Source organism: Calidris pugnax, unplaced genomic scaffold (genome assembly GCF_001431845.1).
Source record: "Calidris pugnax isolate Ruff unplaced genomic scaffold, ASM143184v1 scaffold45, whole genome shotgun sequence".
NCBI classification, from domain to species: Eukaryota; Metazoa; Chordata; class Aves; order Charadriiformes; family Scolopacidae; genus Calidris; species Calidris pugnax.
In genome coordinates this window covers 235,935-251,317 of record NW_015090764.1, presented here as the reverse complement: position 1 = coordinate 251,317, position 15,383 = coordinate 235,935, and the positions used below count along the sequence as shown (strand labels likewise).

The 15,383-nt window shown below is 54.2% G+C and overlaps 1 protein-coding gene across 7 annotated transcripts in view; it reads left to right on the top strand.

Annotated features, from left to right (window-relative positions):
- BCAS3 (breast carcinoma amplified sequence 3) overlaps positions 1-3,600 on the top strand; it is a 424,087-nt gene extending 420,487 nt beyond the window's left edge. For 5 of the 7 annotated variants that reach the window (XM_014959877.1, XM_014959720.1, XM_014959802.1 and 2 more), the window contains one exon: positions 2,706-3,600. In XM_014959877.1, the coding sequence (XP_014815363.1) occupies positions 2,706-2,854 (149 nt within the window). In that variant the 3' untranslated portion in view covers positions 2,855-3,600. The remainder of the gene's footprint in view (positions 1-2,705) is intronic. The other 2 variants (XM_014959953.1, XM_014960044.1) reach the window with 2 other exon arrangements.
- Positions 3,601-15,383: the final 11,783 nt, after the last annotated feature.

Below are 15,383 nucleotides of genomic sequence, written 5' to 3'. Positions count from 1 at the left end.
CCGAAAATCAATTGTAGCTTAAAAAGAGAGAGCGAAGTAGCCCCATGAGGTGTTCAGCAGCCCCGTGAGGAGTTCAGCAGCCCCATGAGGTGTTCAGCAGCCCCGTGAGGTGTTCAGCAGCCCCATGAGGTGTTCAGCAGCCCCGTGAGGTGTTCAGCAGCCCCATGAGGAGTTCAGTAGCCCCGTGAGGAGCTCAGTAGCCCTGTGAGGAGTTCAGCAGCCCCATGAGGAGTTCAGTAGCCCCGTGAGGAGCTCAGTAGCCCTGTGAGGAGTTCAGCAGCCCCATGAGGAGTTCAGCAGCCCCATGAGGTGTTCAGCAGCCCCATGAGGAGTTCAGTAGCCCCGTGAGGAGCTCAGTAGCCCTATGAGGTGTTCAGCAGCCCCATGAGGAGTTCAGTAGTCCCGTGAGGAGTTCAGTAGCCCCATGAGGTGTTCAGTAGCCCCATGAGGAGTTCAGTAGCCCCGTGAGGTGTTCAGTAGCCCCGTGAGGAGTTCAGTAGCCCCCTTCACAGGGGTTTGGGGAGCTGTTTGGGGAGCCCCAGCCTGCCCAGCAGAGGGGATGGCTGCCCAGCGCCCCAGAGCTCTGACGTGGGCCGTTTAACCGAAGCCAGCTGTGTGCGGAGGGAGACAAAAGCCCCAAATCAGACAGGATAAGCGCAGTATTAGTGTGGGATACGCCACTCATTTCTGATTTAAATTGCTGTTTTTACTTCCTGAACTCATGGGAGAGTGAGGATGTGAGCAAAATGAAGAGGTTTAGACATGGACATTCCTTCACCAAATACTGGCAAGAAATTGTGATTAATACAGCTGAGGTCATTATCATCGCTGCTTATAGGGTGACTGGTTTCCTGCCAATTTGTTTTTCGTGTATCCTGGGCAGATTATCTCCATCGTAAGTTACCTCTACCATCATGGATTAGATCCCCAAGCCCTCCTTCACTAGGGGTGTGCTCGCCCGGCTGCTGCCCCTGCCGTGCCCAGGGATGCTTTATCTGAGGATGTGGATGTGTCCGAGGATGCTGGGGCGGGATGCTTTGTGTTTTGGCCAAGAACTGGCTTTCTGCTTTTGCTGTCTGCTTTGCGTATAGATGTGTCCTTATCTCAGAGTCCTGTTTGCAGCAGAAGGACCGTGGTGGTGTTGGCAAAAGGTTAAATATCCCGGTGTGAGACAGAGGTGTTGCAAAGACCAGAGGTGCAGTAATATTTAGCAGAGGGCAAAGCGGGCACCGCTCCTCCAGCTCCTGCATTCGTGGCTTCTTCCCACTCCCATCCGAGCAAAACTCCGGATGCAGGGAGGGGAAAACCTGCCTGTCTGCTCCGGGGGTTTGCCTTTATACTGCGGTGTGCAGCAAGCAAGGAGGGTGTAGAGAGGTGGGGGTCAGTCTCTTCTCTCAAGTCCCAGGCGACAGGACGAGAGGAAACGGCCTCAAGTTGCGCCAGGGGAGGTTCAGGCTGGATATTAGGAAAAATTTTGTCACTGAAAGGGTTCTCAGCTATTGGAATGGGCTGCCCAGGGAGGTGGTTGAGGCACCATCCCTGGAGGTGTTCAAAAGACGGGTTGATGTAGTGCTGGGAGACATGGTTTAATGATGGTGATGCTTCTTGTTTGTTGTGCGGGTGTCTATTTTTGTCAAAGTTAGGTTGACAGTTGGACAAGATGATCTTTAAGGTCCCTTCCAACCTAGAAGATTCTGTGTTTCTGTGATTTTCCTCTTTCCCCTTTGGCAGCAGAGGGAATTTGCCCAAATCTCCCTATCCCTGCCCCGTCCCTTCCAGCGCAGCCTGTGCAGAAGCAGGCCCACAGATGTCACACTGGGGGCTGCATGTCACGACTGGCCAGAATATTTCTTGGAGCCTGTCACCGCGTGTCTGGCAGAGGATTCCTGCCCCGTACGTGGGGCTCTGCCTAATCTCAGCGCTGCCTGCTGGCGCTGAGTGCCGGCCGGGCCGACGCTGCCCAGCCGCCCTGCTGCACGCTGCCACTGAGGCAACTGTTGGGTTCAAGTGGCTCGCCGAGAGGCCACGGTTAGAAAACGATGCTCCACACGCACAAAAAATCCTCCCGGTCCGAGATTAGGGATCAATAAAGGCTTTGGGAGGTCAGCGAGGGGAGATGTCTGGATGTGTGTGACCAGGAGAGGGAGAGCCGCGGTCAGGCCTGCTTTCTCTTTGGCTTTGAGGCACAGCTCAGGCATGTAGGAAAGGGGATATTTTCCCTTTGGCTCGAAAAAGCGGAGTTATTTATGTCTGTTTGCGCAGGATAAAAGGTTATGGAAAGTCCCTGGTATTCCCAAGGTGGAGAATCACAGTGGTTTTGCACTGCGGGGACGTGCTGCTGGTGACCGGTGCTGCTACCACTCCCCCTTCCCCACCAGCTCCACCGTGGGCGTCCCCACTATCAAATCCTGACATGTCCTGAGCCAGCAGCCTCCTCCCAGGAAAGGGACCCCTCTGCCAGGCAGCTTTGACATCTCCCTCCAGCTCCCCTTCATCTTGGCTGAGCTGTGAGCCCAGCAGAGGAGTAGGACCAGGAGCTGGGATGCCTCTGGAGTGATTCGTCACCCCGAGAAAGATGGATGATGAACAAACACAGCTTTAGAGCAATGATACAGTAAACAGATTTGTCAGTAAAACGGCTGTCTGACGGCACCCCGGGTGTCTCCCAAATGCTAACCAGGACCTGCTCTCTCTTCCCCTTGCAGAGCTTCAGCGAGAGGGAAGCATAGAGACGCTCAGTAACAGCTCGGGTTCCACCAGCGGCAGCATCCCACGCAACTTCGACGGCTACCGATCGCCCCTCCCGACTAACGAAAACCAGCCCCTCAGCCTCTTCCCCACGGGATTCCCTTAAATTAGCCAAACATCCAAGGAGATGATCCAGACAGGGTAAGGAGCCGCCTCTCCGCCTAAACAATCCCCATGTGTCCATCACCTGCCAGTTTGGCCGCTGCGCTGGATGGTTCTCCTTACCCTGATAAATATTGACGACTCTTTAAACCTTCCTGAAACATACTCACAAAATCTTGACTTTGTGTTCCTGTGCAATATGAAGAGACTCCGTCTTCAATCCCGATAGCTCTGCGGCTTCTTCTTTTTTTCGCTGTGTTCAGGAAGAGCTTGGTCGAGGAGAAATATTTCTAAGCCATTTTTGGGTCAAGCACATGGTGTCACAACCATTCTCTGCTTTTTTCATTGTCGAGAGGTGAAGGGGATTCTCCGTGACTCAGAGGAGCTCTCGCCGTCTGCAAAAGTGCCGAGCATTAAGGAATGAACTGGAGAGACTGGAAACTGGAGGACTTTCTGTGGACAGGGTTGATCATGTTATTCCTTCCTTGTCGCGTCTCCTTGCTGCCCTCCTTCCCCCACTGATTCTCATCAATGCCAGGAGTATTACAAATGGAAATGTTTCTTTTTGTTCTTTGGAAGAATTATCTCTATTGCTCCAGTTTTCTTCTAGTCATGTATTTTAGAGATGTACTTAATTGACTAACTGCAGTCGCAAATTTCTCATATTTGGTTATAAAACTTGTTCATTGGAACTCGGGTATCTGTCCAGAAATGCATGTGTCATTGAATAAATCTAAGTTAAACAAAAAACTGCTTTAATGGCAATGTTCATGGAGCGTCCCTGGGCTGGCTGTGGGCTTCGTGTATCTTCTTGGACCAGACTGTGTGCATATTTACTAACTTGAGGGCTTTAATTAAAGCCATCAGTGGATGTTATGCAGCAAGTAGAGCTTGTTTTTGCATCCCTGCTTTCTCATCCCCATGTGCGAGGGCAGGATTTTCAAAAATGAGAGATTTAAATGGTGTTCCTCACACCCGCTGGGCTGGAAGTCAGCACCCGTCTATGTTTGGGTGTTTGACCCCAGGTCCTTGCGCTGGTCGGGCGCTGCTGCTTCATCCCGCTGATTTTGGTGGGACAAGGACGAGGAGTGCTGGGAGCAGAGGCACCCACCTCCCTCTATTGTGCTATAGGGTCCCATATGGCTTTGTGCTTTGAGGGACCCATATGGCAGCCTGAGCCTATAGACCCCCCCCGGCCACGCACAGTCGAAACCAGCACTGCATAACTCTGCTGATAAAATAGTCATGGGCTCACACATAGTAACCACATAAATTCCTCTGTCTCGGCCAACTTGTGTCGAGAAGCAGAGAGTGAGATGGGACTGTCAGCTTATGAAATTTCCTTCCCACTACTTGTTTTTAATAGAAGCCGTTTGAGTCATGGCAGTGAGAGGAAACTATCTAAACCCACAAATCTTTTTGCGCTCTTATAGCTTAAACCAGCCCCACCGAGCGACACAGAACCGACCACCCTCTTCCTACTCCATCCCCAAATACTAAATTCACTCTTGGGCTTGATTTTTTTGTTGTTGTTTTTAGCCGTAGTGCCAGAACTCGGATCTCAGAAGCTTTTTTTTTTCCTCTCTCTTCAGGCTTGGAAACCACTAATAAAAACTGAGAGTCTGCAGCAATAATTTCAGTTTCTTGCTTGGTTTTCAGTCAGTCCTTTCTCAAGCTAAAAAAACGTTCCTTGGGATGAAATCAGAGGAGAGTTTGCTCGTAAGTACTCGCAGCTCAGCCCCGCTGGCTATATCTGCCGTAATGCTATGTTTCTTTTATGTCTGTAAAATAATGGCTTGAAGTAAGGGGCTGAGGGTAGTGCTGGCACTGGGGACAAATGGGACCGCAGGGTCAAGTCAGTCCACACCAGTCAGGATTTTTAACACAGTTCAAGCCAAGGTCAGCTCCAAAAGTTCAAACAAAATCCAGATTAACACATACAGAAGGGATTGTGTTGTCACCGTGATGCTTGTTTCCTTTCAGGCTTTCCAAAGAGCGGCCAGAAGGGACAAAGTTCTTGCAGAGGAAGACAACTGCTCTTCTCCCTCCTGCCCCGGCCAGCTTGGCTGCTGGTTCTTACTGAACACACAAAGTAGGATAGTGCATAACGCAGAGTGGTGTCATTGGAAATGTATTTGTTGTTGGCAGGCATTAAATCACTTTTTATAAGTGCTGCAATACGGCCATGTGGAAATTCCCAGTCTGCAAGAAGCTCCTTTGAATCAGGATGTTTTGTTTAAAGAGAGGGGGGGGGCAAAAAAAACCCTACAAACTGGGGCTGTACCAAAATATTTTCAGTCTGGTTCATTGAAAAGAATGTCCTAAATTCCCCGCTGTTGATAGCCCCGTAGCCAAACTGTTAAGAAAGCCTAGAGTTTCCAAAAAAAAAAAAAAAAAGGCCCTGCAATGAGGTGGCTAATTTAACTTTAATTTGATACTTTCACAGATGACCCAGCAGAAAAACCACCGGGTTCCAGCTCTTCAGTCAGCCAGTGAGAGCCGAGTGTGTTGCAATTGATTCCACAATAACTCTATAGGGTGTGATTTAACAATAACTCCATACTGTCTGATTCAACCATGGTTCTTTTGGGTGTGATTCCACAATAACTCTATAGGGTGGGATTTAACAATAACTCCATACTGTCTGATTCAACCATGGTTCTATAGGGTGTGATTCCACAATAATAAATGGGGTGGGATTCTACGCGTCCCCACTGTGTGTGCCTCCCTCGCAGGGCATGCCAGCTCCCACCCGTGGCCCCTGCTTTTGGTAAACGTACACACACACACAAAAAAACCCCATTTCAACGGGGTGCCACGTGCTTTCCTGCAACAACACTTTTCCTCCACCTTCGTCTCAGCAGCGATGCTCTTTTCAGGCACCGGGGGAGAATATTGCTGCTCGCTGATGGTGTCTAGAAGCTGCTCCTGAGGGAGGTTTTTTCCAATCCAGGGACCTGATCCCAAACCCCATTTTAAGCAAAACCAGCCAGAGGCTTCGTGGTCTTCGCAGGGTTTCGGACGAGGGTCCCCCGTCGTCGTGGAAATAACCCAGGTGAGTTTCTGAAACGCCAGATTTTCAGACACAGCGACGAGCAGGCGGTCGCAGGCAGCCCAGCAAGAATGTTGTGCCATGATATAAACCACTGGCTCAAAAAGAGCCCAAAAGACACGCTGGACTTGCAGGTTTTTAAACTGTTTCCAGTAGTAGTAAGCAGCGGCCTCCTGCTGAGTTCAAAAGGCAAAATGTCTCATTTAAAGCGGGGTGGACTGTATATCACTCTGTGCATAAAGTGGAGCTCTTCTATTAAAAGTTGAGTTCAGATTTCATGAATTAACGTGAAATACTGCTTTCTTATCCTACCCTGGTTTCTGTAATAAACACACACGCATGTAGCGTGCTTAAATCACGGGAGGGGAATGTTCTGCTGTTTGAAAAGAAGCGGAAAGTCAAAGGTTCTCCAAATGTGACAGCCTGAAGTTCAAATGAAATCCCATCCCGGAGCCAGCCCGTGTTTCCAGGGGCTTTGCAGGGCACGTGGGGCTCAGGCTCCGTTTGCCGGCGAAGCTCAGCCCTGGTGAGCCCCAAGGAAATGTGGTACTCTGCCACCAAACCCCATCCAGCTGCCCATCTCCACCAGCTTCTGGTGGTCCTGCCCCAAGCAGCATTAGCCAGCCCAGGAGTGAAGTTTGCTGGTGATGAGGCCGGGAGAAGGCAGGCCAGTGAGGGGAACCGACCCAGGGCTAAATACTGCCAAGATCTCCGTCCTCCTTCCTCACCAGAGAGAGCCTGGAGAAGGTTTTTGCTGCAAAGTGAAGCTCTGAAATCCCTGAACGCTGCTCCCCCTCCTCTCTGTCCCCTCTGAGCATGGGGATAAACATGGGATGCTTTCACCAGGGCTCCCTGAGTAACTTTTTGAGGCTCCAAACTGCACCCGCGCTGCGTCTCTCCATTTATTTTCTCACTTCTGCGCTCTGGCTTGTTGCTGTGCAGGGTAGGAAAGTTTGCGCCATTTCCTGTTGTCTTTCCCTTATGCTCCTGAGATATTGTAAAAATGTTCGGTATCCTCCAGTAGGTTGTAATCACTTCACCCTAATGTTTCACAGCTGCTAAGTGTAACTTTAAACCCGACCATTTGAGTGCTTACAATTAGCGAGTCAATGGAGCTGAGATCGGGTCTTTGTGATTGCAAAAAAGAGAAAAGGAAACTTTTTTTTTTCCCTCCCCACTCTGAGTTTTAATTGGATAAAATGGGAACAAAAGTTGTGGAGATGTTGGGGGGGGGGGTGTGAGGTTAATGCAATAAATGATTAGTGGCTTATGTGCTAGGCAAAAAAAAAAAATAATAATAATTGAATCCACTGCTTGGCCTGTTTCACAGATGGAAAAGGCACCGGGACAAGCATGTGTCTGCGGCGGCAGCGCCTCTGTCCTGGTGACTGCACAAACCCCCTCTCAGAGCTCCCTGCTCTGCCTTGGAAGGAGTAAAGCTGGGGAGAACAGAATTTGCTGGAGAAGAGAGGCTTCAGCCCTGCCCGGGACCCGCAGCACGGCCGGGAGGTGCTGCCCATCTCCCTGGCATCCCGCTCCGGCTCTGCTGGAAAACCCCACAGCTCCCCCAGTGCTGTACTGGTTTCCACCCTTGGTTTTTTTGCCTCCTTCCATGGCTTCATCCCCCTGCTTTAGGCAGAAGGTGTGGGGAGATGGTGCGTTCCGGCAGCACCAGGAGCAGGGATCTCTGCACGGCTTGGCCAGAAAAAGCCACAAATCAGGCAAAATCGGCTGGTGGGTCTGGCTGCGGGGGCAAATGGAGCAGATGAAGACAAAGTTTGTGCTGACACCTCTGGGGAGGGTCCCTGCACTGTCCCACCTTCCTGAGCCTCACGGGGTGCGGGCAGGACACCAGAGGCAGTGGCCACATCCCCAAAAGGGCAAAGCCACCAAAGCGAGGGACAAAGCAGCCAGAGCCTGTGCAGGGACGTGTAGGGGTCTCTGCTGAGGGACTGGGGTTATGCAAAGCTGTTTGTAAACACATCCTAAGCCTTTGGTAAAACAGCACAGGGGGTGTTTAATCCCATGCTGTTCCTTAATGTTAATTGAATACAAGTGTAAATGGAGACTCGAAATGAAGAGTCTTCCCGGCCCAACAGGGTCAAACCTCCTTTGGCCGATGTGGGCCCAGGTGAACCTCATGAGGTTCAACAAGAGCAAATGCAAGGTTCTGCACCTGGGCCGGAACAATCCTCGCCACCAATACAAACTAGGGGGTGAGGTATTGGAAAGCAGCCCTGAGGAGAGGGACTTGGGGGTTCTGGTGGATGAGAAGCTGGACATGAGCAGGCAGCGTGCAGCTGCAGCCTAGAAGGCCAATCGCATCCTGGGCTGCATCAAAAGATGCGTTGCCAGCAGGTCCAGAGAGGGGATTCTGCCACTTTATTCTGCTCTGGTGAGACCTCACCGGGAGTATTGTGTGCAGGTCTGGAGCCCTCAATATAAGAAGGACATGGACCTGATGGAGAGGGTCCAGAGGAGGGCCACAAGGATGATCAGGGGGATGGAGCACCTCTGCTACGAGGACAGGCTGAGGGAGCTGGGGTTGTTCAGCCTGGAGAAGAGGAGGCTCCGGGGAGACCTAATAGCAGCCTTCCAGTACCTGAAGGGGGCCTACAGGAAGGCTGGGGAGACCCTGTTTAGAAAGGCCTGTAGTGATAGGACAAGGGGCAATGGCTTCAAGCTGGAGGGGAGCAGATTTAGATTGGAGATTAGGAGGGGGTTCTTTACTGTGAGGGTAGTGGAGCACTGGAACAGGTTGCCCAGGGAGGTGGTTGAGGCCCCTTCCCTGGAGATATTCAAGGAGAGGCTCGACGAGGCCCTGGGCAACCTGGTCTAGTTGGGGGTGTCCCTGCTGACTGCAGGGAGGTCGGACTAGATGGCCTTTGGAGGTCCCTTCCAGCCTGGGCAATTCTATGATTCTGTGATTCTATGATTGATTCGATCCCACTCCAGGCTCCTGCACGTGCTGGGAGCAGGGTTCAGTTACACCAGAAAATGCCTTTACCCTGCTGAAAGCAAAGGGCAGGACACAGCAGGGAGACAAGTCACCAGCTCCGGAGCTGGACCGTGGACACGGCAGGGTCAGTGCCTCCCTCATCCCACAGGGTGCCTGGCTGGACCCTCGTGCCTCCAACCCCATCCGTGAGCGGGGTCAGCACTGGAACTGGTGTTTCCCACTGTGGGATATGGCCTGGAGGATGTGCCACGTGCCCCCCACAGCCTTTGGGACACAACGGCCATTCCTGCCTGCGCTGGGCATTGATGCTGTCCCATCAATTGCCACCTTGTCCCTCGCTGGGCTGGGCTGTAATCTGAAGCTGCGCATCTGTCAGTGAGGTCCCAGGCTGAATTTTTGCCTTTTTGTTGGGAATTTCTGCTGCAAGTAATTACACTAAAACACTGATGGCCTCTGGCAGGTCTCAGGCATGGGTGTCATCCAGGTGGGCTGAGATAAGCTGCCTGTGTATGACCCATGTGTGCTGTGGACCAGAATCATTCCTCCAGCTGCAGAGCTGTGCCTGTGGCCATGGCAAAGCCCCCTGAGCCCAGTCCTGCAGGGCTCCCACCTATTGCTGGGAACTAGAGATGCTCAGCGATTCCAGCCTTGCAGGATCCAGCTCTCTCAAAGGTGATGGCTCCATCCCCAACAGGTTCATCTCCCAGCAGCTCTGGCTGGGGGCTGTGGCAGGAGTGTGACCACTGGCCTCGCCGAGTGGCCACCACAGCGGGCAGGGTTGGGGGCTTGCAGCCTTCCCTGTCCCCTCTGCCTCCTTCTCCCCATCCCATTGGGTTTCAATCGCATCCCTGGGGATGGGCACAGCACAGCAGGGATGCTGCTCCCCGACAGCCCTCCCTCCAGGGAAGCACTCCTGCCACCTGACCGTAAATACTAATTAATAGCAAAGCCCTGGTCTAGATCACGGAGGAGGCTCTGAATTTTCTTGGGAACTTTTGCCGTCTGAAAAGTATCTTAAATATTCTCTAGCACTCAGCCTATCAGTAGGTCAATTATACAGTGAGCAGTCATACGAAGTTAATTTCTAATTTAATACAATGTTAAAAGGTTGTCAGGTTAAAATCTAATCTATAAACAAGACATGAAACGTCTCTTTAAAACGAGTGTCATGAACCGGTCCTGGCTCAAACCACAGACTTCTGCTTCTTTTATAGGATGTAATTACTTCCCAGTGAGTATTTACAATATTATCATAGGACAGTAATAAAAGGCCAGTGCCAGCCCAGTGCCAGCTCCCACCCCATCCCTCCTGAGAAATGCCACCTTGTGGGGCTCAGCTCCTGCTCCATGCCATGATGGTGGAAGAATCGATGGGGTTTTCACTTAAATACACCTCCAGGTTGGGGGGATGGGGACCCTCCTGGTGTGTTTTGGTGGGAGCACAAGTGTCTCTGCATCCCCTGGCGAGGAGGGCTTGCTGGCCTGGCACTGTGGTGTTTTCACCAGCCCCTGCAACGTGCCCAACAGTCCTGGGGGGAACGATGGGCGAGCGCGTTGGTTCGTGAACAAGCTGGGGAAAGGACTTTGGCAAGATTTCGCTGAGGGCTGAAGGTTACGAGCCACGTTCTGACCAGCGGCTTCATCCGAGCAGAAAACCAGAGGCAGCACCTGCAGCCCGGGACGAAGAGCCAGCCCCGTGCCCTGCCTCCCACCCCACCTCACACCCCTCTCCCCCAGCTCCCTCCGTGGGAGGGATGTGGGCAGGGGGGACCAGGCACACTCCGCTGCCTCTCCTCCCACCCCAGGGATGTCCACATGGCAGCCACCTCTTAAAGTACATTGAATTTTGCTCCTTTTGCTGTCGAAAGGGGAAAGTCCAGCCGTCATGTGGGAGTGATACCATTGTCCCACCCGGGGCAGGCTGGCCGGACCACGCGACTCCTGCTCCTGGTGGGAGCTGGGCAGGATCAGGGCTGCCCGTGCCAGGCTCAACCGAAAAACACCCTATGTCACCCCACCAGAGGTCATGAGATTGGCTTTGAAATCTCATGGGTTTCTTTTCCAGGAGGAATCTCACTGGCTCCACAGGTTTGGATGAGGGGAGACCTCATCACTCTCTACAACTACTTGAAAGGACACTGTAGAGAGATTGGTGCTGGTCTCTTCTCACAGGTAATTAACAGCAGAACAAGAGGGAATGGCTTCAAGCTCCAACAGGGGAGGTTTAGACTGAACATTAGGAAGGAATTTTTCACAGAAAGAGTGGTCGGGCATTGGAATAGGCTGCCCAGGGAGGGGGTTGAGTCACCATCCCTGGCTGTGTTTAAGGGACATTTAGATGCAGTGCTGAGGGACATGGTGTAGGGGAGGACTTTGTAGAGTAGGGGAGATGGTTGGACTCGATGATCCCAAGGGTCTCTTCCAACCTGAATGATTCTATGATTCTATGTGGTCATGCCTGAGCTCTCCTCTACACCCATGAAGCCCTGCAAAGGTGGGGCTTTTCTAAAGACCAAGATTTTGATGTGAGCAGGTGACCCCCACCATGAGGGCTGCAGGGAAATGCGGGGTAAGGTAATACTAGTGCTAAAATGGAAGGAGGTGGTGATGTGCTGCTCTGACCCGGCCCGTGAAGCCACGAGGGATGCGTGGGCTCTTTGCTGCGGCCCCTCCGCTGCCCAGGACTCCTTCCCTTCCCTTCCCTGGGCTTTCTGGTAAATTCTGCTGCTCTTTGTAATTGAGAAAAGCTGCTGCTGAACATCTGGGCAGGCAGTGTCCTCCCCGAGCCGGCTGCCGGGGTTGTTAGTGCTGGCGCTGCCGGTGCTTTGATGTGCTCGTGATTCACGGGCTTGGCCGGGGGGCCGCCCCACAGATGCTGCCTCTGGGTGGTTCGGTGGGTCCCGGGCCGGCACGCTGCGAGGTTGGGACAGCACCCACCCCATCTGTGCAAACAGCAGCCCCCCCCCAACATGAAACAACCCATCCCTCCCCACCAGGGCTCAGGAGGTGACCTCTCCTGCTTCCATCTGCAGAGGAAGGCACCCAGGGAGGTCGGCTCAGGTGCTTCACTCCATCCCACCAGCACATGATGGGTGGAGGGATGGTGATGCCCATGCTCTGGCTGGTGTGGCAGAGCCTCACCTCGCCAGCACGAAGGAGAACCATCCAAGTAGAGGGAGTAGAAGAGCCTTGGGGCTGGTGGCACCGGGCTGGCAGAGCTATAGGGCTGTGGCTTTGCTCTGCAGGCAGGGCTGTGGCCCGGGGGAGCACAATCTGTGGCCTTAATCCCGCCGTGTCCTGCGCGCTCTCAAATCCCCTTCACTTCAACGAGAGCTTGTGGTGTCAGGGCTGCGCCGGGCGAGACGGCGCGCGGGGCCGGCGGGGAGGATTTGCTCAAGAGGCACTGTTTTTAAGGTGAGATTTGAAGGATGGAAGACAGATGGCAACCGGAGAGGACAAATGGATCAAGTTGAAGGGTTTGTTTTCAGCGTGGAGGGGAAAACACAGGAGGGAATTACTGCTGCCTACAAAATGGGGGCTATTAATACCTGCAGCATCTCCAGCTCTGCACTTAGCCGGGCCAGCCAGGATCCTCACGGGGTGCCCAGGGTGGGGGCAGACACCAGCCCCTTTGCGATGCTGGAGTGTGGGGTTTTTTTTCTGCTGAGATGAATTGATCCCAGCGTAGGGCTGAGTGTACCCAGACAAAGCCAGGAGAAGGGTTATTAGCCCCTGCCATTGTCCCCACTATCTTTTCTTCCCTTTCAGCCTCCCTCCCCGTGGCCCAGGTCTCAAAGACCATGTGTCAAGAGATTAGTGACCTGCGGGAAGGGCAATTGCTTGCTTTGTGCCGGCAGCCCGGCGTCGGGGCCGGTATTTACTTGTTATTTGGTGCTGCCTTCCTTGAGGTATCCATGGAAAACACGCCTGGAGAGCAATCTGCAGAGCCCAGCTTCCCTGCGAGGAGATGGGAGAAGAGGCACTTCAGGGTGGCAGGTTTCGGTGTGCCCACTCCGAGACCCCCAAATCCCCTGGGGCTGTCGGTGCAAGATCCCTGCACCTACAGGGAAGCGAGGAAAAAGCTGGGAAGAGAGAAAATGAACCGTGGTGCAGAGGTGCCCAGGCACCTCGTCGGGGGTGATGCTGGAGCCAGGGCTACGACAAGGCATTGCCCCATGGCACTTTGAATTTGCAGACTTGTTTGAAAATTAAATTTAAATTTAAATTTAAAATTTAAAATTTTGTTTTAAAAATTAAAAGTCTGTCCTGCCTGCACAGCCCTGCTCCACCTTTCCGGGCCTCTGGCAGAGAGAAGCTCAGAGGAGCGCAGGGTTTTTGAGGAAAAGTTAATAAAACTGATGAGAATTGGCCCTTCCGTGCAGTGCTTGGTGTACAGCACGTGTGTTCGTGATGAAACACCCACAAAATGGACAGGTGCAATAAGAAAAGGATATTTCTGCCCGCGATTTATTCTCGCTGTTTTTTTTTAATTCCTCAGCAGTGAAATGCGCTTTCCTATAAACACGAGATGGTGATTTTTCTGCAACCTGAAAAGTCAGACCTCAGACCGACCCACAGCTCACGTGACGTGGGAACAGCGGCGTCAGATCCTGCTTTAGATTCGGATTCAAACACGTTCCTGGACCCCATCTGAAGTGGGGGGCTGAGGTGTGAGCCCCGAGCAGCTCGGTGCACCCAAGGGCCTTTCCTCACCCCTCTCCTGCCCGGCTCCTGGTCCCAAACAGAGAGAGGGGGGACATCTGGAAGCACAGATGAGGGGACAGGGCTGGGTGACCCCCATGGGGCTGGGAGCTGCCCTGTGCCTTCCCGTAGACAACTGGGGGGGGAATCACACCCACCGGGCACACTTTAAAAATAAAAGGAAGGAGGGAATAAAACCAGGGAGGGGGGCAGGAGCTCACCCGGGACACCTCGGGTGTCTCCTTCGGGTTTTTGCTGCCCGGGCACGGACAAGGTGCTCACCTGGAGGGGAATTTTTAGGTGGGAGGAGCGGGGGCCGCCCCCGCGGAGGTTGCGCCGGGTGCGGAAACCACCTCCCGCCGTGATTTTTTTTTTGTTCCTTTCGCCAAAGCTCTGTGGCCGCCCCCGCCCCCACCCCCCCGGGGCTCCCGGCCCCCAGACCCAACGGTTCTGCCGGTTTTCACCCCGTTCCGCCAGAACCGGGGGCTACCGGGGTCGGGGCCGCCCCGTCCGGTCCCCTCCAGGCCCGGGGGGGCTCAGCCCGGGGGACAGTCCCAAATCCTCACTTTTCATCCCGCAGAAGAAGCTGGAGGAGGCCCCAAAAGAACTATTTTATCAAATAACGCCTTTTTCTGAATTCTTTTATTTAAGAGAAGAACCGGCCGTTGAGCGCGGCTCCGGCTCGACCCACCCGGGACCGGCTTCGCTCGGGGATCCCGGGCGGAAAACGGGACCCCAATTACGGCTAAAGGCCGGTGAAGCCCCTCCGAGGACGGGGAGGGGGCGAGGGCCCCCCCCGGGGAAGGGCCGACACCGACCGCCGGGGTCCCGGCGTGGGGTGCCCCGACGGAGCGGGGTGGGGTGGGAGGAAGGTCTCGTTGGCTCCGTATCCCCGCGGTCACGCGTGGCGGCGGGCGCGGGGGTTGCTCGCCCCCCGGCCCCCATCCCGGTGCCGGCGATGAGGCGGCGGTAATGCCATTAGCTCGGGGATTACGCGCCCGCGCCGGGATGTGACACACTTTCTCCCTCCCACCGGATTCCACCTCGGAGACGGCCGTCGGCAGCGTCAAAGGGCCTGGATTGTCGGGGAGCGGGAGGGGGCACAATTAGTACACGGGTACGGGGGGGGGAGGAGGGGGGGGGAAGGAAAAAGGGGGGGGTGACCGGGGAGGGGACGACCCACTCCACCCCCACGCGGGGTAATTATAAAAAAAAAAATTAAAATTAATTTAAAAAAAAATCAATCAAGCGGCGCGGCCCGAGCGGGCTCCGGGATCAAAGAGGTAACGAGGGCGGGGTGCGGAGGATGCGCCCCTCTTCTTCCTCCCTTCCTCCCCCCCCTCCGCCCCCTCCGCCAACGCGGGGCGCGTAGGGGCTGCCCGTCCGGGCCGGGGTCACTCGCCGCCCGCCCTGACAAACAGGCTGGAAAATGTGTTTATAAATTGTTCAAACTCTGGATAAACTTCAGCGGCGTTTGTGTCTGCGTCTCCCCGCCTGTTGTTATTTTCCAGAAATCTGGATTACTGGAAATATTTTCTTTAAAGCTGGAGAGAAATCTAAACAGTCTGAGGACAGGGGGAGCTCGGGGAAAAGGGGGGAGAGGAGGGGGCTGCCGCGCTGGCGGGGCTCCTCGGGTTTCCCCTCACCGGGCCGCGCACGAAGGGGGTGCGCAGCTCCGCGGCCGCGCAGCGGGAGGAGGGAGGACGGCGGAGCATCTCTCTTGGTCGCTGTCGATAAAAGCGCATCAGGCGGGTCCCCGGTGCCCGGCGCATCCCGGGCAGCCGCCGCTGAGCAGCGCGGTCCCTCCTCGCCCCCCCCCCC